This window comes from Hipposideros armiger, unplaced genomic scaffold, assembly GCF_001890085.2.
Source record: "Hipposideros armiger isolate ML-2016 unplaced genomic scaffold, ASM189008v1 scaffold_619, whole genome shotgun sequence".
NCBI classification, from domain to species: Eukaryota; Metazoa; Chordata; class Mammalia; order Chiroptera; family Hipposideridae; genus Hipposideros; species Hipposideros armiger.
Window position 1 is genome coordinate 260,325 of NW_017731969.1, and position 22,228 is coordinate 282,552.

Consider the following 22,228-nt stretch of genomic DNA (forward strand, 5'->3'; position numbering starts at 1 on the left):
GCGACTCATGGCAGCCCAGCTCCAGGTTGAGCTGTTGTTCAGCATCTTAGCTGTGGAGGGCAGTGTCAGTGGCCCCCATATGTGGGATCCGAACCGGAACCCTCTGGCGTCCCAAGCCAGTTCTTAACCATCGCGCCACTCGGCCGGCCCATGAATTTTTTTTTAAAGATGCATGGTCTTAGAATAAAAGCCTATCCTTCCCAAGAGGGGACAGTTGGCCACAGTGCTCAGAGAGGTCTCTGAGGATCGATGAGCGCTGGTTTACACATCAGCACTGAGGGATTGCTGGTGGGTCCATTATCACTGTCGGGGACATTGAGTTCCCAGGATTTGATCTCTGTGTAGACCAAGTAGCTTTTCTCTGTCCCTAGACTTGACTGGTCACCCCTCTGCCACTGGGTGTCTCATAGATGTTGGCCTAAGTGGTCATGTGGTGGGCTTAGGCCCAGCTGTACCCAAGCAGAGGCCTCGTGACTGGGTGGGCCGTTGTCACTCCCTGCACAAAACTGAGTGCTGGGCCATGTGGGGGACGTGATGAAGATCCAGGCAACCCTGAGTTTGTTTTCACCTTGAATCACCCAGGGAAGCTTGTGTGTCCCCCACCGAGGCCCTCCCTTGCCTCCAGCCTTCCTCCTGATCCCTGGGGAACTGGTTGACCTGGAGATGCCATCCTAGCACCTATGACGTTCAGCTGCTGCTCCAGAATGACTAGAAGGACTTGTTTCTGGGGCGGGAGCTGAGTGCCAGGCCCCGTGACATGCTCACAGCACCAGTTGCTATTTAAAGGACCCCAGCATTTCCCATGGACAGGCCCCCCCCCTGGCACCGTGATGTCATGTCCTTCCCTGGCTTTTGATCGGGGTTTTCTCAGCTTTCTGCAAGGGCCTGCGGGGTGTATCTTAGGTGTGGCCTGCGGCCTGGCCTGAGAAAGCATGGGGGATGGCAGAGGCGTCCCAGGCCAATGGGAGAGCAGCAGTAGTTAGATGTGGTGACAGTTGCCTCATGGGGCACAGAGGCTGACTTGATTTCTCCAGGGATCAGCAAGCACAATTCTCTACCCTGGGAGCTGAGGCTGGATGGGGTGGATTTGGGGTGGGGGGAGACTTATGGGTGAACAAGAGGGGCAGTGGAACAGAGGAGAGCCTAATTTGGGCAGAGCCAAGAGCGAGTGCCTTGGCTGGAGCCCAAAGAAGAGTGCCTGGTGTTGAGCAAGGAGGGGCACTGGAGTGGCATCCCTGCACCACTGTCTCATCACTGCCAACCCCCATCACAGCTCCGAGTTGGGGATTATTCCAGCCTAGAGTCAGGAAGAGGACACATTTGCACCCGGGTGATGACCGCTTTGTGTCTGGGGCCATTCCAGCCTGACAGAGGTCCGTGGCAGCAGTGTGTGCCTCAGTGTGGTCTCAGAGATCCGGGAGCAGCCTGCTGTCCTGTGATCTTGGGCAGATCGCTTAATCTGTTGGCTCTTCATTTCCTGGTCTGGTAAAACAGAGACCACACGTGAGACAAGGGGCAGACATGCCCAGGGTGGCACCTGGCATGTGATAAACACACAGTAAGGGGCAGCTCCCGGCTCCCATCCGATGGGTGCCTGGCCTAGACTCTGAGCCCATGCCTTGTGAAATGGAGCTGGAGGGCCAATTTGGAACCTGGCCCAGTTTCTCCAAGCAGGTGGCCAGCTCCCTGAGGTTCTGCTGATCACCTCACCTGCCTCGAAGGCCTTCATCCTGTGTCAGCGCTTATGCAGGAGCCCTGGAGGGCCCTCCCCTCCGGAGGCAGCTGGTGCCAAGCCTGCGCCTAAGTCCTGCCAGTGCCCCCCCAGAGCAGAAGGAAAGGATTTGGTTCCTGTCGTCACTCTTGCCCTCGGTGGAGTCTGCCCTCAGTGTGGGCCAGGGGTGGCCTGTTGCTGCCTTGGTGGCTGGGGGGTGGGGGTGGGGAGGTGATGCCCGTAGCTGTCAGTGGTTCCCCAGAGTTTCCCAGCCATTGTCAGTTGCTCTGGGTGAACAGGCCAGGAAGGCCTCTTACCCTGCCTACCTCATGGCCAGGTCCAGGGGTTCGTGCGTGTCTGCACCCAGGGCAGGGAGGTGGGCAGGCCCCCACTTGCCATCCCCCTCGTCCCCTACCCCTCAGTGCCATTTACTGGATGCCTGCTGTGTACCAAGCCCACAACACCTTCCTTTAATCCATTTCACTTCCTGTGGGTTCTGTGATTTGCCTGTTTTACAAGGAGACAGGCCAGATCCGGGTGTAATGAGAAAGACTACAGCAACAGGATGAGAAGGGGGATAGGAGGCGGCTGGAGCCCAGGGTGTGGGGCGAGGGCCCTGGTTTACAGACTCCCTGTCTCCCTAAGCCAGCGCCTGCCCCTCTCTGGGCCTCAGCCCCACTTCCCCCATCCTGGGCTGGATCATTTCCAGAGTCCCTTTCCAGCTCCATCTTTCTGTGGGTGGACAGGGAGGCAAGGGAGGGGTGAGTTTTGCTGTGCTTATCCAGGGGTGTGCTGGCCGCTCACCCTGGGGGTCCTCGTGACCAGATGAGCCAGTGTTAGCCGGGCTTGTCCACGAGCACTCTTGGCGGGGATGTCAGCTGGCAGCCTACTGCTCTCAGGGACAGCTGTCCCCGAGGGAAGGGCAGGCATGAAAGGGATGTAACCCTGTGAATCCGTGTTCCTGCCCCGGGGTAAGCCTTTCTCCCGCCCTGACACTGCAGGGCCCCCTTGCTGACATCACTCCAGTGCCAGTGCCAGCAGGCCCTGGGTGGCAGCTGCCGGGGAGCCTGTCCTGCCAGGGGAACTCCATCCCCTCCCCTTCCCAGCTGCTAAGCTCACTGGGAGCAACCTTGCCACCTCTGCCTGCAGGTGTCCTGTGGGACACTTCGGGTGGTCCAAGAGGGTGTGGGTGAGTGAAGGGTCCTGCTGGTCACCTCCACACCCTGGGGAGGAGGACGGAGCAGGGGTGGGATGAGCGAACCTCCTCACTGCGGCCCAGCTGCCCTGCTCCTTATCATCCTCCTCGTGGTGTTATAACCCGTGTTGCAACCAGCTGCTAGGTTATCAGTTACTTCCAGAAATGCTGTTACAGAGTGTGTGTATGTGTAAGTCCCACTTACTGTAGTTTTTGTTGTTTTCTCTCCCTGTCCTCCTTTGCCCCCTTTGCCCCCTTTGCCTCCTTTGCCTCTTCCCCACCGCCTGGGGCTTCCAGCTGTCAACCTCAAAACTTTGACAGAGTGGTATACATTCTCTGAATCTATTTGGGGTCCCCAGAGGCCTTTCCGAATTGGACAAAATCTCCAGACCCCTTCATCCCCAGAGTACTACCCACAGACATATTTTGCATGTAAATTTGGGGGGTAGGGGGTGTGGACTCCGTGGACGCCCAGCCTAGAACTAAGACCCTCTGTTCAGATGTCTCCCTGGGTAGTGACACCATAAGCCCCTTGAGAGCAGGTGCCAGACCTTACACGTCTTTGTAGCATCTTGGCCCCGTGGGCCCAGCTGACTGGAGACCCTGGCGGCAGACCAGGAGCCTTTCGAATGCCCTGGACTGCAGGATGAACTTTCAGTCTCTGCTCAGCTCAGATCCTTGTCCTGTGCTGTGTTGCCAGGCTCTCTGTCCTTCCCCTTCCAACTCCACCCGCACCCTTTCCTACTGAGATGTGTTTAAAAAAAAAAAAAGAAAAAGAAAAAGAAACCTCCCAAGAGCTCATCTCTGTCTGCTAGAAAATGCCTCCCACTCATGCTTCTCGCTCTCCTCCAAATAACTTGTCAAAAGAAAAAAGCTATTCCCAAATTTAAAATCTTGCAAGAGATAGTACAACAAAGGTAGCCCAATTCTTCCTCTCCAGTGCCAGCCCGGTGTGTGTCTGTTTCATTGGCGAAACCTGTGGTTTGAGGAGCTGGCGGGTATCAGTGCCAGGTTAAGGAGGGCACAGAGCGTGCTGCTGAATACTGAGATGGGGCAAGAGAGTGACGGGGCCTCGGGGTCCTGGCTTCCGGCCCCTCCTGCCGTAGATGGAGGCCAGACAGGTGCAGGTGACATGGTTGATTCAGGGTCCTACAGTGAAGGTGGCAGCCCAGGCGGAACCTGGGTATTTCTGAGGTGTCAGGCTTGGTCGCCTCTGGCCCCCTTTCCTAGCTGCTCTGTCCTTGAGGGTAGGGCCATGGACTATCTGGCTCAAAACCCCCGTGGGAGTCTGGCTATCAGCCTGACTCGGCCCCAGCTGCGTCTTGTCCCTGGGGTTACTGGGAAGGCGGTGGCATTGTGGCAGCTCGAGGGAGAGGGCAGCCACTGCAGCCAGTGTGTGCCCAGCAAGTCAGTCTGCAGAATAAATGAGTCAGACCACGTTTCCTGGGCTTCACCATTCCTCCCAGTCCTGAGAGAGCTCGGGAGCGTAACCCTGGCAACTCTGAGCGGATTGATCTCTCCACAGGCCCCTGCATCCCCCTCTCCCAGCTTCTGCTGAAATGACTTCACTTTCTCACTCCTCCCCGCCTCCCTTTTTCTCTCCCCAGAGGCCATTAACTGTTTGATGAGAGCAATTGAGATCTACACAGACATGGTAAGTGACTGTGTGCTATCTCCCTCCTGGCCCACCTCCAGGTGGACCAAGAGCAGGCTGGGAGGGGGGTGGGGGCCGGGGGAGTAGGTCACCTGCGCTGGGCTGGGCTGGGCTGGCTGGCTCCTGGCTCCTGGCGGTAGCTCCCAGACATCACAGAGGCCGCTTCCCAGGTCCTGCCTCCGGCCTCCTCCCCACAGGCCATCATTGTAGAAGTTACAGTTATTGGGGGCTTGTGTGCTTTTCTCCCTCCCCAGCCTTCCCCACCAGCATCCTATTTAATTACCAGCTCACAGCAGGGCAGAGGGGTGGGTGGCTGTGCCCAGAGTGGACTCAGCCCCTGTCCCACCCCAGGGAGCATCCCCAGCAACAGAAGAGGCCAGAGAGGTGGCTGCCCGCCAGAGGCCAGGCTCTGGCTCCTGTGGACTCCACTTTTTGCCTCTTCACACTCCATCTCTGTCTCGTCAGCCCCCTCCCCCGGGCAGGAAGGGGCCCTGCCCCGCCGGATCCATGGGGCCTGTAGTATTACAGTGACCACAGTGACAACAGCTGCCATTTATTGACCCAGACACTCAGCTGAGTGGTTTCATTCTCCTACAACAGCCCTGTGAGGCAGGCACTGTTGTTAACCCACTTGACAGTCAGGAGTTGGGGGGCCCAAACAAGTGATGTGACTGCCCAGGGACACACACCTACATACAGGAGTGGCTGAGAACTCAAATTAGGCCTGGCTGAGTCCAGGGCTTGCCCCTTTCTTGCTGCCCTCAGTATAGGGATGGCCATGAACTAGCCCCTGTGTGCAGAGCAGCAGGCTGGGCACCGGGACCCCCTCTGGCTGCAGGCAGGTAGAAGGTGCTCAGCCTCTCTGGGAGCTGGAGGCCTCCTGGAGGTGCAGCAAGAGGGAGGCTGTTCCTTGGGCAGTGGGGACGCTCAGGCCCTCAGCCCCAGTTTTTCCAGTGCTTTTACCAGGTGACCCTATGCTGGTCCTTCGGTGGCCTCTCTGGACCATCTGTCAAATGCTTCCTCGAGCCAGGGCCTCTGCCATGTACCTCTGCATACATTGTCCCTGGTGCCGCCCCATCTACCTGTGCGCCGGTGGACAGGATGGAAGCGGAAGCCCAGTCAGGGCAGCACTCAGACCCGGGCCTCTCACCCTACAGCCCCCTTTGAACCCCTCTGCTGTCCGTCTCAGTACCCTCTTCTGCACACCTCACCTCACAAGTGTGGCTGAGGGGTGGGGAACCACAGCTTCGGGGACCAGGGTGGGGCACTGGTCTTAGAACCCCCCTTCTCATATCCCACCCAGGGCCGATTCACGATCGCAGCCAAGCACCACATCTCCATCGCTGAGATCTATGAGACGGAGCTGGTGGACATTGAGAAGGTGAGTGGCAGTCGGGCCCTGCCAGGCAGACAGCGGGAAGGACTACAGCAGCCAGTTTCCTGGGACCCGGACTCCTCTCACTGTTCTGTCCACTCGGGGGAGTCCTCTGGTGTCTGAGCACCAGGAAAGGGGCGCGGGGCACTGGCAGAGCTTGGATGAAGGGCTTTGGCTGTGTCCTAGGCAGGTCTGGGCCTGCGGGTGACAAAGGCTGCATTGGAGCCTCCTTGCCTTCCTCCCTCCCTGTGTCTCCCCAGGCCATCGCCCACTACGAGCAGTCTGCAGACTACTACAAAAGCGAGGAGTCCCACAGGTACCCAGAACCCCAGCCCACTCCTGTCTGCCCAGCCCCCTGGAGCTTGGGACACCCCCACCAACCTCCCTCTTCTCTCTCTGCCCCACACAGCTCAGCCCACAAGTGTCTGCTGAAGGTGGCTGGTTATGCCGCACAGCTGGAGCAGTATCAGAAGGCCATTGACATCTATGAGCAGGTGGGCACAGTGGGGGCTCCAAGCCCTGCTCTCTGCGGAAGGCACTGTACCCCATCCTGTGCTCCAGTGCCCCTTCCCTGTCTGTCCCCCTCTCCATCTTCCCCTCCCCTCTTTTCTCCCTTTCTCTCTACTTCCCTGTCATCCCCTCACCCTCACCCTCACCCTGTACTTGGTCTGGCTAAATGCTTTTTCCACCCACGACCCCATGCAGTGTCACCGCCCTCTCCCTAGCTGGGCCCAGCCTACAGTCCTCACAAGGAGTTTCCTGCATGACCCCAGAGTGAGGCTGACTCCAAAGAACCAGCATCAGGGAGGGGACAGAAAGAATTGCCAAAGCCTGGGGTGGCCAGAGGCAGCTGAGGAGCCCACAGGAAGGGGATCAGGGATCAGGGTCCCTCACCCATGATGGGAGGGAGGAAGTGTCACATGGCTGTGCAGGCTCCCCTCTGCTCTGTGGGGACGGCTGGGCGGGGCTCGGGCTGTCCTGGTGGGTTCCGCCTGGCCAGGAGAAAGACAGGCAGCTGGACTTGGAGGAGAGTAGGGCGGGCACCACCTCTCATGTTCCAGCAGCCTGCCACCCCTCTCCCCACCGATGTGCCAGCCTCCTGTCAGGCCTGACAGTGGGGCTACCTCTTCCCATCGCCTCGGGCACCTTGGGAGGCCCACGCACACCTGCCCCTGCGGCTACGCCCACCTCTGCATCATGCCCGGGGCCTTGGTCACTCACACACCAATTGCCGCTTTCCCCGGGGCTGGTTCCTGTCCTTTGTGCCCTTAGGGTCCCAGGTTAGCAGGGCTTCACCTGGAGCACAGACCCAGCTCCCAGCTGGCCCCTGAGTGCCTGGCAGTGACCATGGCCCTCTGGCTGCTCACCGTGAGCTCACAGTGCAGCCTCTACGTGCCCACAGGTGGGGACCAATGCCATGGACAGCCCCCTCCTCAAGTACAGCGCCAAGGACTACTTCTTCAAGGCGGCCCTCTGCCACTTCTGCATCGACATGCTCAATGCCAAGGTGAGTCCACCCAGAGCTCGCCCTACCTGCTGGTGACCGCCTCTGAAGCATAGGGCCACTGTCACCAGGACAAGTCCCCCCTGAAGCCCTTAGCGGGGTGAACCCCTCGCTCACATCTGGCCCCTGACTGTCGGCCTTGGGCTGCTTATTCTCACTGCTGCGTTTCCGTCCCTGATGTCACATGCCTGGGCCCTTACTGTTTGAGTTTTCAACTTCTGGCTCACTCAATTACCAGGCCCTTTCATGAGAGCACATTTTGCATCTTTACTGCACCCCGTGAGGTCAGCACCACTGTCACCCATTTTACAGGGGACGCTGAGGCTGAGACCAGAGTCCCTTGTTCAAGGCCACATGGCTAGTAAACTGCAGCCCAGATTCCAAACCTTTCTAACTCCCAGTCTCACAATTGGAACCATAGCCTGTGTGCTCACCCACCCATTTTTAGGGCCTCTTGGCAAGACAGGGGTCAGTGCTGGGTGAGGGGCGGGGAATGGCCAGGGGGAGAAGCTGGATTTCCCGGGGTCTCTGTTTTCTCACTTTCAAAATGGGGGCCACCATCATTTGACCCCTTCCTGGGTCTTCATGATGGTTAAATGTGAAAAGTGCCCAGCACCAGGCCTGGTATGTAAGAGGTACTTAGACAAGGCAGTTGTCACTTGCCCCTTACCCTGGGTGGGCCACATGTAGCACTGAGCACCAGCCTGGGAAGCCATCCCCACACCGACCCCAGCTGTCTCTGCAGCCAAGCTCGTGCTGAGCTCAGCTCCATGGAGGTGCCACCAGGCACAGAGCCAGGTGACACTGGAGGCTGGGGGAGGGGTGCAGAGAGTTGACTCAGGGCCCAAGCCGTACCCAGATCCCCACAGCTCCTAGCCCCTCTTTATTAACTTGTCCCCTTTCTTCTTTCCACCCTTGTGACACTCAGCTTGCTATCCAGAAGTATGAGGAGCTGTTCCCTGCTTTCTCCGATTCCCGGGAGTACAAGCTGATGAGAGTGAGTGTTGGGGCCCCTTTCCCCGCCCTTTCCACCTGGGCCTTGAGGTGAGTGGCTGGGAGCCAGGGTGGGGAACCTGGAGGCATGGATCCGGTTAGTGTGATCACCGAGGTTTGTGTAGTGGTTCTCAAGGGTCTTTTGTTTTTATTTTGTTTTCCCTCTTCTGCCATTTGAGTCTCCATTTTCTAGATGAGACAAGACTCAAGCAGCAATGAGCTAGTAAGGGCTGAGCTGTGACACGTACCACCCCCTTCTGTGTCCATGAGCTTGCGGGCGACTTCTGACGTGGGCAGGATTAGAACACAGCCCTTTCCTTCCTCTCAGCATGGGAGTTCCCTCAGTTTTCATCCACCCAGATGGTGTATGCGTGGATCTAATCCCAGCCAGACCTCAGGCCAGCCAGGGCCCCTGACCTCTGCCCGTCACTTTCTTGCAGAAATTGCTAGAAGCCCACGAGGAGCAGAACGTGGACAGCTACACCGAGGCGGTGAGTGGCTGCTCTTCTCAGACACATACTCCTGTGAATTTCACCCTTTTTATCTCTGGCTCCGTGAATTCCTTTCTCCAGTCACCCCAGAATCCTCACAAGTAGCCGCAAAGGTGTAGGCAGTGTTCTCCCCATTTTTGAGATGATGGTAAAGACAGTCGTCTTTGACCCCTTGGGGGCAGGGCTGAGTTCAGACCCACATCGGTCTGCCCCGGAAGGCCAGGGTCTGTGCCACTTGGAGCTGCGTCCCCCACCCCCACCCCGGTTGAGCAGCTGAGGGCACTTTGGAAGTGACCTAGAGGAGCAGAGAGGGAGGAAAATGAATGGTGTCGTCCTCTCTCCTCTCCCGAGAACAGGAGGGAAGAGGGGAGGGGGCAGAGAGGTCCCATCCTTCCAATAACAAATCCCCCGACAGAACCACCCCCACAGCGATGTTTCTCCCTTTTCTGACTCTGTTCTGAACATTTTGGAACTCAGCTGTATCCAGCTCAGGTCCACTAGACTGCGTCTGTCAAGCATGTCTCCCTGGGCACCTGCCCCTTAGGAAGTGTGGGCACCTAAGCAATGCCAGAGACCAACTCCCTTTTTCTCTCCTGCCCCAGCCTGCAGGCTGGGTGCCGGGAAGCCCAGCCAAGGAGCTGGAGAGGTGGAGGGCACACAGGGCGGGGGTTCTCTCTGGCCTTTCTCTCCCCATGGCACTGCGGACAGGCTTTTGTCACATCTTCAGGCTTCAGTTTCTCCATCCATAAAACAAGGAAGCTGGATCCTTTTTCTTAAACTACAAAATCTATTTTTCTTCCAAAGGAAGCCTTATAGGCAGGCTAGTGAAGACCCAAAACAGAGCTGCTCTGCCTGGAGTTGCCTGCAGCCACCCCTTGTTCCTCCTCAGGGACCAAGGCTGGCAGGGACACATCTAGAGACTCTTGGGACCAGAAACCTTGGACTCCAGGATTGGGGGCCGGGAGGGAGGTGGGGTCAGGTGTGGGACTGGCCCCTGTCACCATAGTCACCATTGCTGGTGTGCCGCAGGTGAAGGAGTATGATTCCATCTCTCGGCTGGACCAGTGGCTGACCACCATGCTGCTTCGCATCAAGAAGACCATCCAGGGCGACGAGGAGGACCTGCGCTAAGCCCTGCCCAGCCCCCTGGCGCCTGTCTTCCTGCCCCTCCGCTGTCCCCGGTGGCCCCTCCAACGAAGATCAGTGTGAGCCCAGAGAGGTGGGCCCAAGACCTTGGCTGCGGGACCTTCCTTCCCTTCACCCAGGAGTCTCACAGGCCACAGAGCAGGCTCAGCACTGCTTCAGCGCCCCTGAGGCCGGGCCGGCTGGCCGGACAGTCACCCTGTTCTCTCTGCATCCCTTGCCCCCCGCCCATTTATTTAAGCTCCACCCCAAAACACAGACCTATTTGCTGTGGGTGCTGCCCGGAGGTGGGGTCAGCATCTGGCCTCGCACCTCCCTACCGGCTGAGGTGTAAGGTTGGTTTCTGTCTCCCCACTCCTGTCCCCCAGCTGAGCTCTGAGCACACGTAGCTGCAGATTTGCTCTCGCCACGGGTTGGGCCCCCCCGCCCCAGGGCCAGGAGCTTCCTGCAGCCCAGACCTCCCAGGAGAGACCCCAGGCCCTGGAGCTCAGAGGGTCCCGCAGCCACCCCACATCTGCTCCTCCCTAGTGCTTTGAGGTTTTGTCAGTGGGAAGCTGCAGCTGGCCCCAGAAAGAAAATAAAAAACAACATTTCGCATGAGTCTCTTCCTCTTCACCTCTGCTACCCCCTTCTTCCTTCGGGGTTGGAGTCCTGTCTTCCTGTCCCACCTCCCTTGGGCTCTGGGCACACCATGGGAAGAGGAGGGCAGCTTTGCCAGAGACTTGGCTGGGTTGGAGGTTTCGGGGAGGGAGCCCCAGAGATGGTGGGCTTGGGTCTCCAGGAACACCTGTCTTTATCTAACATTCTGTGGGCCTTGGTTTCCTCAGCTGGGACGATGAGTGGCAGTGCCACCCCTCAGAGCTGCTGGCTGGAGGATGGATGCAACGGTGGGGTAAGGGGGGGGTGGGAGAGGCCCACCAAACCTTCCAGCCTCACCTATATCCATGTTTCCCTGGAAGGAGGGCTGAAAGCCCCAATGACACTTGTCCCATGTGTCACAGGACTAAGGAGGAAGTGGCTTTGGTGGGCGGAGTAGAGGACCAAGTGGGTATAGATAGTGGGAGAAGAGATGACAAGCACTTTGCCCGGGAAAGGTGGGCAAGAACCATGTGGGCCTGCTTGTCAGGTGAGCCATCTGATGTGCCTGTGCTTGTACCCCAGCACTGGGCTGGGCCCCCCTCGCTGTGTGGGGACAGCTGGAGGAGGCTCAGTGCCCGGAGGCAGACAGTGTCACAGTGTGATGGGATAATGTCAGGAACTGAACAGGGGCAAGAATAATGCAGAGGAGGGGCTGCCTGGGAAACAGTAGGCTGCTTCGGAGGTGCTCCAGCCTAGAGCTTGAAAGAAATTCAGGAGAGGTTCAAGTTCGCCAAGTCAGGAAAGAATGGCCTGTATGACACCCTGCCCCGCTCCTCCCACAGCTCCATCCATTGATAATGGCTGCCTCGAGCTCAGTTGAGACTCCTGAGACCTGAGATTGGTTACTGATGTCTGTTGTGGCACAAGCTCTTTCTGCCACCTGACCAAAATAGTAATTCTCAATCCTGAATCTGCTTAAAATCATTAAAAGTACTCAAGTTTGGGTCACATCCTGATACATTGTGGTTTGATTGAGGTTCTACGAGCTTTTGGGCTTGTTTTGTCCTAAAAGTTTCACAGGTGATTCAAATGTGCAGCTAGTGTTGGAAACCACTAATAGGACAGTTGTTTCCTATCCAACCTATAACTACCTCCTTCATTTATTCATTTGCTCACATTGTGAATGTAGTTTAGAGGTTACCGCATGAAGCAGAGGCCTGAAGAAAGCGTTCAGAAGTGGCAGAACTAGACCCCACATTCTAGTTACTCAGCAAGTATTGACCAAGCACCTACTGTGTGCCATACCTTGGTCTAGACCCTGGGAATACAGTACTAAACAACACAGTCAGACCCTGCCCTCCAGGAGCTTTGACTCTCCAAACCCAGAAATCAAATTGACACTCTTTTCACCCTCCAGATCCAATCTGCCTTTGGCAACTTGCCTTTTGTGTCTCTTACATAACAGTGCCCCAGATGCTTGGCAGAGGGCCTGGCACATAGCGGTGGCATTTACTGAATGCTTGCTTTGTGTCGGGCTTTGTTTGGATCAGGTGCTGGGGATTTGACCGACGCCAAGGGAGATCCAGTCACTGCCTTCATGGATCTTGCAGTGTGTGTGTGTTTCTGCATGGAAGGGGGGGTCACAGATTACTCGAGGTGGCCAGAACAGTAACTCATCTTCTGGAAACAATATATAGGTGTACACAGAGTCCCCAAGTCCCTGATGAACTGGGGACAAAAAGGAGCCTCTGAAGACCCCGGAATCAAATACCTGGTTAACATCCTGTCCACTGCTTTCTAGCATGTTAGTCCAGGGACTTCTTATCCCTGAGCCACAATGTCATCCTCTATAATGGGATAACAAAAACTGCTTTGCAGGGTTGTTGTAAGGGTTATAAGGTAAATTTGTAAAGGAAGCCCTGGGACATAGTAAATGCCCAATAAATACTGAATAAATGAATGCGGGATAACAATATCAGGGTGGTTGTGAGGATCCAATGGGATAATCAGGGCCAACATGACTGGTGCAAAGTAGTCACTCAAGAAAGGAGGTTACCTGCCAGGACAAATAGATCCTTTTCTCTGGGGTAAGAAAAATACATTTCACCATTTTAAAGGTGATGTGCTTAAACTATGGAGCTATCTTGTTTGGGTTTTAATTCTGACTGCTGCTTGCTTACTAGGTGTGTGATCTTAAGTTACCTCTCTGTGCCTCGATTCCTTCATCCATAAAACTCCCTCAGCCTGCTTGTGAGTTTCCAGTAAATTGATAAATGGAAAGCACTTACAATAGTTCCTAGCACATAAGGCTATATTAAATTTTATGGTGGGGGTTATTCTACTTTCCACGCAGCGTTGGGGCAAAGTCTCGAGGGAAGCCCGACCAGCCCAGCCGGCGGCCATCTTGGTAAAGGGCAGCGGCAGCAGCTTCCTTATGTCATCATTCTGCGCGACGGGCGGGCAGGCACTCGGCGGGCCAGGTCGCTTCGGGAGCGGAGGGTAGGGTAGGACGGGGGCTGCAGGGCTGAATGGTTGAGGTGCGTGATGGGGGATGAGGCCGTGGCCGTGCAGCCTTGCCCGCTGCGCGAGGATAGCTTCACGCGCTTCTCGTCTCAGAGCAATGTGTACGGGCTGGCGGGCGGCGCGGGCGGTCGCGGGGAGCTGTTGGCCGCCACCCTTAAAGGCAAGGTGCTGGGTTTCCGCTACCAAGACCTCCGACAGAAAATCCGGCCGGTGGCCAAGGAGCTGCAGTTCAATTACATTCCCGGTGCGTGGCGCTATGGGGCTTGGCGGGGGCGGGGGCCGGGAAAGTGGTATAGAGAAGGCTTCTGAGGTTCTGTCTGAGCCGGATCACCATGATGAGAGAATGGAATCAGGGTGATTGAAGGGAGTCAAAGCTGATAACCAGAAAGCATTGGGGTCAGAGGGCAGGGATAATGGGGGTCTGGAGGTGGTTAGGGTTCAGGATTCCTCCTACCATAGTGATGGTGATCACGACTCATTCAGAACCAGGGATCATGATAATTGTGGTCAGAGGTTACTGAGGCCTAGAGGTCAGGGGTCACCGTGATTGGGGGTATTGTGGTCTCAAGGCTCCCTGAAACTCGAACTTTGAACTCTCCCCTCCCAGTGGATGCTGAGATTGTCTCCATCGACACCTTCAACAAGTCGCCCCCAAAGCGGGGCCTGGTTGTGGGGATCACATTCATCAAGGTACCCAGAGCCTCCTCCACCTACCTCCTTACACACATGGTAGACCCCACTGAGTCTGACCCAAATCCCTCTTGCCATCCCTCTTGCCATCCCTACTCTTCCCTGATGCCAGTTTCCTCCCCCAGGATTCAGGGGACAAAGGCAGCCCCTTCCTTAACATTTACTGTGACTACGAGCCTGGCTCTGAGTACAACCTTGACTCCATTGCCCGTAAGTGTGGCCTGGAGGAAAGGAGAGATGGGGAGGATGGGAGGGGGCCCTGTGAGGTTCCCCGTGCCCATCTGCCTGTGCTCACCTTACAGAGAGCTGCCTGAACCTGGAACTTCAGTTCACTCCTTTCCAGCTGTGCCATGCAGAGTAAGTAAGCCGCAGGTGTGGCAAGGACGGGAGGGAGAGGGGCTGTAGCAAACGAGACCACAAACCTGTCCATGGACAATCAGATTCTCGTTTTGTTTTTTTAGAGCACCTTACGTTTAAGGTGGCCATGGACCAGACTTGGCTGATGGGCTTCCATTTTGTTATCCCCAAACTAGATAACCTGAGTCAATTGAGCACCTGTGTTCTACATATCTAGAGCTGTCAGATTCTCACATTCTAGATTCAGACATTCCAAGAGCCAGAAATGCTAAGTTTCCTAGAGTTGTAAACTTTGAGATTCCAAGATTTGAAAGTTCTACACTTTGATAATGCTGAGATTCTGTCATGATAAAGTCCTAACATTCTCATATTTCAAGGAGCTACAATACAGACCATCTAGAATACTGAGGTTCTGGAATCCCAGAGCATGAGAATTTCATTCTAGAGCTCTGGATTCCATTCTAGAACACCAGTGGTCCGGCACAGGTGTTGGCAGACTTTTTCTGTAAAGGCCCAGATGGTAAATATTAGACTTTTGAGGCCCAGTCTCTGTCACAACTGCTGAAATCTGCCATTGTAGCAAGAAGGCAACCACTGACACTATGTAAATGAATGGGCATGGCTATGTTCCAATAAAACTTTCTAAAAACAGTGATGGTTTGGATTTCGCAAGTGGGTCGTAGTGTGCCAACCTGCCCTAGCAGGTGAGTTCTAGAAACTGATGTTCTGGGTTCTAGGATTTGAATGTTCTACCATTCTGTGTCTGAATAACCTTGGTGGCAACTTCTAAAAGCTCTAGTATTTCAAAGGAGACAGAAAGCAGAACTTCTAGAACACTGGGGTTCTAGATTGAAGAGGTTCTAGTGTTCTGAGGTTCTGCAACCCATTCTAAAACTCTATGTTCCATTCCTGAATCCACATCTGTAATGAAGATTCTAGCACATGAGGACTCTAGAAACGGAATGTTCTAGCATGCTAATTTTCTATATACAATCCTGCATCCCTGGATTTGGTGGCTGGATCCCAGAATGTTAGGGTTTTGCAGGCAAAGGTTTTTGCAAAAGGGTTTTACACATGGACTCTACCACACTCAGATTCTGCCACACTGGGGTTCTCTGCTTTCAGGGTCCAGGTCGGGGATCAACTGGAGACCGTGTTTCTCCTGAGTGGGAATGACCCGGCCATTCATCTCTACAAGGAGGTGAGGCAGGGGGAGGTGTGATGGGCAGAGCCCTGCTGGGCTTGCCATGGGTTGGCCTCTGACTCCAAGTGTGGGGGTCTTGGTTTCCCCAGAATGAGGGGCTGCATCAGTTTGAGGAACAGCCCGTGGAAAACCTCTTCCCAGAGCTCACGAACCTGACCAGTAGGTAGGAGCCCTGAAAGCGGCCTGCCGGGACCAGGGCAGGCGGCCTCAGAGAAATTGGGCAGTGGGGATTTCCTCAGAGAAATCAGGCAGCAGCAGGGTCCCAGCACTACAGGGAGTGGGTGGGTGCTCCTGGGGAGGTGGAGCTGTGGGGCTAGGATCCCATGATGGCGCTCCAGCCCCTTTGTCTGCCCTCCCACCCACCAGCGTCCTCTGGCTTGACGTCCACAACCTCCCTGGCACATCCCGGCGACTCACAGCTCTTGGCTGTCAGAGTGGTTATGTCCGTGTCGCTCATGTGAACCAACAGAGTCGAGGTGATGGCACAGGCGGGGGCCGGGGGCCAGGGTGGGATGCAGGGGAGGGCTGGGGCAGTCCCTGAGTCCTCGCTCTCCACACAGAGGTTTTGCAGATGTGGACAACCCTGCAGGACGGCCCCATCTCCCGAGTGATCGTGTTCAGCCTCTCAGCCCCCGAGGGTGAGCTCTGGACATGCGGGGGGGGGGGCAGCTCTGCAGGCTCGGCTTCCCCCATATATTGGTACCCCTCCCATAGTGTCCAGCTCCCCATCCGTCCCTCCCAAGTGCTCCACTCCAGCCCTGGAGCTGCAGTGTGCCCCTTCCCTCCCCTCCACACCCTCACATTCCACTTCCAGCTCCTTGCCCTGTGGTCTCATCTTAGACCTGGAGTTGAACGTCTGCCGTGCCCTGGGTGCTCTAACCATCATCCCTCACACTGGGACTGCCTCAGATCCCCATCTCTGGCCTCTTCCTTCTGTCTCTTGCTGCGCTCTAACCCCAGGCTTTTCTTGAGGACTCATGCTGTCCCGCCCCCCCAGGGTCTCACCTTTCCCCCTTACTCGTCACTCTGATCCTTTTACTGTGGTCTGTCCTTCACTGGCATCGCCCTTGGCCTGACCTCTGCAGTGTGTCTTCTGTCCCTCAGACTAACCTTCACTCCATTTCTTCCCACTGTGATGTATTGCCTGACACTCCCACTATGGTTGGTCTCCCCTCAGACTTCTTCAACTGTCATCTAACACCTATTCCTCCTCCTCGTATCTGACCTCAATTCTTCTCTCCTGATCTAACCTCTAACCCTCCTTCTGTAGCACAACCTCAAGTCTTTCTCCTGAGGTCTAACGTGTGTTCCTCTCACTGAGGGGAGGGAGGTACGAGAAGGAGCCTGGAACCTGTCCCCTCAGACCTACCCCCCCATTTATGTTCCTTTTCCAGCGACTGAGGACAGGCCACCGAGGGAAGACTACAGCGTGCTGGTGGCCAGCATGTTGGAGCCAGCCGTGGTGTATCGGTGAGGGGCGTGGGCTCCTGGGTGCGGTCTAACCTTATGCCTTTGCGCTGTGGTCTAACCTTGTCCTCAGCAGAAAGTCCCTTCGGGTGAGGTTCAGCGCTGGCCAGGTACAGGCGTTCCTGTCCCAGGGAGGGGGTGCGAGTGTGTAAGTGTAGAACCTGTGGTGGTAGGGGGCGGGGGTGGGAGGCCTGGGGCTGGGAACCAAGAAGTCCACTCCCCCGGAGAAGGGGAACAAAGCGTGCCGGCAAATATATACCAGCCGCCTCCGTGTGTGAGAAAACCCTGATTTCTAGCATTTGCCAATTTCTGTGGTGTAAATACTCCCACCATGGCCGATTTCACGCCACTGACATGATGCCAGCCGGCTTGCAGAAGTTCTGAAAATTTCCCACTCAGCTCTGGCTTACCCGGTGGGCAGCGAGGATGTCCCCTCAGGGACCAAGCTCTTCAGGCTCCGTGGGGACAGCGCGGGTGTCCAGATCGGGCAAGGGTGTCTAAATCCCCTAGAGAACCATGTGGGTTTCCATTTGGGAGTGAGATGGTCTCACCTGCAAGGGGAGTGTAGGGGTGCAGCCTGGGGAGTAGCAGGTTGACAGCCTGAGTGAAAGGGAACCACGGTGGGTATGAAGATGTCCAGGCTAGAGACGAGGGTGTTCCCTCTTTAGAGGAACCATGTGTCCAGACCTGCGGAGGGGAGCCGTGTGGGCACCCAGCCCAGGGTCTGGCACTAAGGGTGGCGACACTGCGGTCTGATCTCAGTCTCCCCACCACGTTGGGGACCCTCAGGGACCTGCTGCGCCGGGGCCTTGAGGACCAGCTTCTCCTGCCTGGCAGCGACCAGTTTGACAGTGTCCTCTGTGGCCTGGTCACCGATGTCGATTTAGATGGGCGGCCGGAAGTCCTGGTGGCCACTTACGGACAGGTGGGACCTGAGAGAGGGGCCTGTCCCCTCTGCTGCCTGTGCTCTCACCCTGTGTGACCTCCCACTCCTCGCTCCCTGCAGGAGCTGCTGTGTTACAAGTACTGTGGCCTGGAGGCTGGCTTCCGCCTGCTGTGGCAGAGGAGCTTCCCCAGCCCGCTGCTGGCCATGGCTCACGTGGACCTGACTGGGGATGGGCTGCAGGAGCTCGCGGTGGTGTCCCTGAAGGGTGTGCACATCCTGCAGGTAGCCGCAGTCCCCTCCACACAGGGACCAAGGGGGGGGGGTTTGCACACCTGCCTTGTTGGGGGCGTGTTCTTGGGGAACGTGTAAAGGAGAGGGTGGTCAGGGGGAGTCAGGCCTCAGGAGCTGCAGAGTCTGAGCCTGCCAACCTCCAGACAGGGGGGTTGGCTGCAGACCCCTCCTAGGGGAGATGGTAACCTCTTTCCGGGAGGCGGGTCCTGGTGGATGGCCAGGGACACCCCAGGAGAAGGGGCAGCTGGGAGCACTCACAGCTGGAGGTGGGGCACCTGCCTGGTGAAGGGGATTCTGATTTGACATCTGTCACCCCCAGCCTCCCCTCAGCCTCCCTAACTTCTGTCCCTCGTTCCTTATGCTTTGTCTAACTCTGTCCCTTCCCTGTGGCCTAGCCCGGATCTGCCCCCACGATCTAACCTCCATCCTTCCACCGCAGTCTAATCCACCATGGCAGGCGGTGACTTGTCCTTTTTACTGCACCCACCCTCTCTTCCACGTGTGTGACCGGCTTCACTCTGTCTGTGGTCTAACCTCCAACTGGCTATTGAGTTTCTGACTTCCAAGTTACACTTCCTACCCTTCCTTTGCAGTGTAACCTCCACCCCGTCTCCCATAGCCCGTCTCCAGCTTTCTGCTATAGCCTCACCTTGAACCCTTTCACTTTGGTCTAAGCTCTGAACTTTCTATTGTGGACAAGCCCTTGAGCTGGGGTCTAATGACCAGCCTTCTGCTGTACTTTGACCTGTGACCCTCCCATAACAGCCCGACTGCCCTTACCCCTGTTATAGCCTCATAGCCAACCATTCCAGTGGTCCAGGGTCCAACCTGGAGCCGCCATTGCAGTTTAACATCCATTAATATAGCCTGACCTCTGACCTTTCCCCCATGGCCCAGCCCTCACCCCTCAGGCCATGGTGTACCTTTGTTTCCTGACATGGCGTCTGCTCCTTTTTCCCTCTGGTCTGACTCTAGGACTCTTTCCCTTGTGGTCTCACCTGGGTTCTTCCCACTGGAGTCTACCCCTCCTGCCTCCGCTGCAGTCTTTGCTTGGGCTTTTCCTACGCTCTGTTCTTCAATGGAATGGCCTAGGTTAGACCTCAGGAGAAAAGATAGGGGTCAGACCCCAGCGGAAAGGTCTGAGGTTGAACCACAGTGGACGGGCCACAGGTTAGACCTGAATAAAACAGAATGAGGTTAGACCCAGTGGAGAGGCCTGAGGTTAGACCTTGATGAAAAGGGCACAGGTTCGATCCCAGTGGAAAGCACTGAGGTGAGACCACAGTGGAAGAGGCTGGGGTCCAACTGGGGGAAAGGACTTCCCTTTTACCAGTCCATCACCCCTCATTATGACTGACTTCAAGTCATTTCACTGTGATCACCTCTGCCCCTTCTATTAATAGTAGGGTCTAACCTCAGACCCCCCAACCAGCGTCTTAACTCTGTCCTTCATGTGGAGATCTCCCCCTCTTTTCCACTTTGGTTTGCTCCTCCTCTGTCTTCTTGGCCTGGCCTTTTCTGCCAGAGGCTCACGTCCATCTCCCCTCTCTGTAGCCTAACCTCAGCCTCTCTCCGGTGGTCAAACCTCACTCCCGTATAATGCAATCTCTCTCATACTTTGTTCCATTCCATCCCGTCCCTTCCACTGAGTTCTAACCTCAGACCCGTACATTTGGGTCCAGGCTTTGCTCCTCCCACTGGTAAGTCACTGATGGCCGTGCCCCTGGGTCTAACCTTCACCCTGTCACAGAGCCCCGTTCCCACCCCACACACTGGTCTGCTGTCTGACTTCCCGCCACTGCCGAGCTCCCAGCCTTTGGGGTGGGCTAACTCCCACATGATCTAACCTGCACCCCTCTGGCTTTCTCAGCTCCGCCCTCCTCCTCCTCTCATTCCCACAGCACAGCCTGATCCAGGCCTCGGAGCTGGTCCTGACACGGCTTCGTCATCAAGTGGAGCAGAAGAGACGTCAGCCACAAAGGCTGGGGGACAGAGTGGGCCCAGGGCATGCTGGGACCCCAGCCTCCTGAGCACCCACCCACTGCCCACCCCAGGCCTGGGAGACATTCATCGGGGTGCTCACCTCCAGCCTCTCATGGAGAAGGAAGCATCCTGAAGGAGGAGATGGCCTCGCCAGGTCCCCCAGGGTGATGGGGCTCGGAGTTCCTGCTCTGGGCCCACCCCAGCGTGCCCTATGACCCCACCTAACACACTCCTCTGCGCTTCAGAGTCCCCATTTCAAAAGGGGATGATCTCACCTGTTCCCCATGAGAGTTGGCTGGCCACCAATTATTTATACATCCAGAGGAACCAAACTTTCTGTTGTCTTCATTCTTTTGTTCGGCAAGCGTTTGATGAGAGCCTGATGTGTCGGGTTCTGTGTTGGGTGCTGGCCTTGCCCAGAAGAAGGGAGGGAGGGGTGTCTAGGGAGAGAATACAAGGTTAGACCCAAAGGCTGGAATGGGGTGAAATCAGTGTAGGCCTCTGAGGAAAGAAATGACGTTAGGCTCTAGCAGAAAGGCTGATGTGAAACCACCATGGAAAAGACTAGAATATAAGGGAGAGGAATGAGGTTAGACCCCACTGGGGAAAAGTGAGGTTAGATCTGTAGGGAGGGCTGCAGTGAGACCCCAGTGGAAGGCTCTGGATCTGAGGTTGGGTCCCCGTGGGAAGAGAAGGAAATGGAGCCTCAGGGGAAAGGACTGCTGTGGGAAAGCAGTGGTCAGATTGCAGCAGAGGGTCTGAGGCTAGACCCCTAGGACCTCCAGACCTCTATGCTGACATTGAGCCCTGACAAAATTTATTGTGGTGAGACCGTCTGCCAAGGGCCAAGGTTAGACCCCAGCACAAAGTGATTGAGGTGAGATTTCAGTTGGGGAGTGCTGAGATGAGACCCAGGCAGATAGGACCCAGAATATACCATGCTGGAAAGGGCTAGGTTAGACCTAATTGGAAAGCCCAGGAGACTGGGGGACCAGGGAGGTGGAGACAAGGCTGACTTCCCATCCCATGGCTGCAGGAATCGCCCCCTCCGGTGGCTCCTTCTATTGCACCGGGAGTCAGAGGCCTACATCCCAGGGACCAGCGGAGGGCTGGGATGACTGAAGAACTGCCCTCCCCCACCGCAGCCCAGGACTAGAATCCGGGTCAGGAGGGTTGGAGAGCAATTCCTGAGCGGGATCTGGGCTGGTGGGGAGGGTGGACTCCTTCCTCCGCCGGGCAGGGGTTGGGTGGGACTCTTCCATCCTGAGAGAGAAGTCATTCTGGCCATTCACCTACCATGGAAGTCCACCCATCAGTCTGACCACTTGCGCGAACAATGAAGGCCGAGCTGCCAGTTCTCCGCAGTGGATTTTTAGGAGGTAGCCCACCAATTCTTGGCCACCCTGTCTTCATTCCCATCTCCCAGAACCCAGGCATAATTGTGGGACATTGCAGGGAGCAGGTCGTCTCTCCTCTCCCAGCAATGGGGACTCGCAGTGGCATAGGACCGGTGGCAGGAGCAGGTTCTCCTTCCTCCCATTGCCCACCCGCTGAGGTGGAGTGCAGTATCACCTCCCGTCCTGGGTGGGAGTGGGACCCTGCGGTGGGAATCAGGGTGAGTGATGGTGTGAGTCTGTGAAGTGTGTACACCCGGGAGAGGGAGTGTGCATGCTCATGTGTGTGCAGGCATGTGTATGTCCACTTCGAGGCTCATGAGTTTGTCTTCAGGAGTCTGGGCCACCCACCTGGTCCTTTGCAGTTCACTTCCTGACTTCTTGCCAGCTCCTTGGTCTGTGACAGTGTGCGGTGTGGTGGTTAAGGGTGTAGAGTCTACCACTCTGTGCCTCAGTTTCCCCACCTGTAAAATGGGGCTAATAACGTCTACCTCACAAGGTTGGAGGGTAGTTGTGTCAATATGTATCAAGCGCTAATAAAAAATTTATAACAATCCTAGCACGTGGAAAGGGCCATGTATGAATGGCAACTGTTATTATTATTAATGGGTGCCTTTGTGGTTGTTTCTGGCTGGCTTTGTGAGGTCATGTCTGCAGGCACAACCCTGTGAATTTGGATCTGACTGGCTAAACATTCTTGCCCTCCCCTCCTTAAGCCTGTAACTATTTGTAGCATTTTTGAGTCTTTGGCCCTTACATGGATCAGAAACTGTGTGTGTTGGGGGGGG

The 22,228-nt window shown here is 56.2% G+C and overlaps 2 protein-coding genes across 2 annotated transcripts in view; both read left to right on the plus strand.

Annotated features, from left to right (window-relative positions):
• Positions 1–10,666, plus strand: part of NAPA (NSF attachment protein alpha) — a 26,034-nt gene extending 15,368 nt beyond the window's left edge. Inside the window, exons 4-11 of the mRNA XM_019625217.1 lie at positions 4,514–4,560; positions 5,864–5,941; positions 6,196–6,251; positions 6,345–6,429; positions 7,338–7,442; positions 8,368–8,436; positions 8,873–8,923; positions 9,953–10,666. Coding sequence (XP_019480762.1) covers positions 4,514–4,560; positions 5,864–5,941; positions 6,196–6,251; positions 6,345–6,429; positions 7,338–7,442; positions 8,368–8,436; positions 8,873–8,923; positions 9,953–10,054 — 593 coding nt within the window. The 3' untranslated portion in view covers positions 10,055–10,666. The remainder of the gene's footprint in view (positions 1–4,513; positions 4,561–5,863; positions 5,942–6,195; positions 6,252–6,344; positions 6,430–7,337; positions 7,443–8,367; positions 8,437–8,872; positions 8,924–9,952) is intronic.
• Positions 10,667–13,081: 2,415 nt separating this feature from the next.
• KPTN (kaptin, actin binding protein) lies at positions 13,082–20,378 on the plus strand. The gene is made up of 12 exons (XM_019625215.1): positions 13,082–13,412; positions 13,776–13,858; positions 13,984–14,068; positions 14,161–14,215; positions 15,341–15,416; positions 15,509–15,582; positions 15,786–15,895; positions 15,980–16,057; positions 16,814–16,889; positions 17,676–17,811; positions 17,893–18,054; positions 19,965–20,378. The coding sequence occupies exons 1-12, from the start codon at positions 13,190–13,192 to the stop codon at positions 20,091–20,093; spliced, it is 1,287 nt and encodes a 428-aa protein (XP_019480760.1). The 5' UTR covers positions 13,082–13,189; the 3' UTR covers positions 20,094–20,378.
• Positions 20,379–22,228: the final 1,850 nt, after the last annotated feature.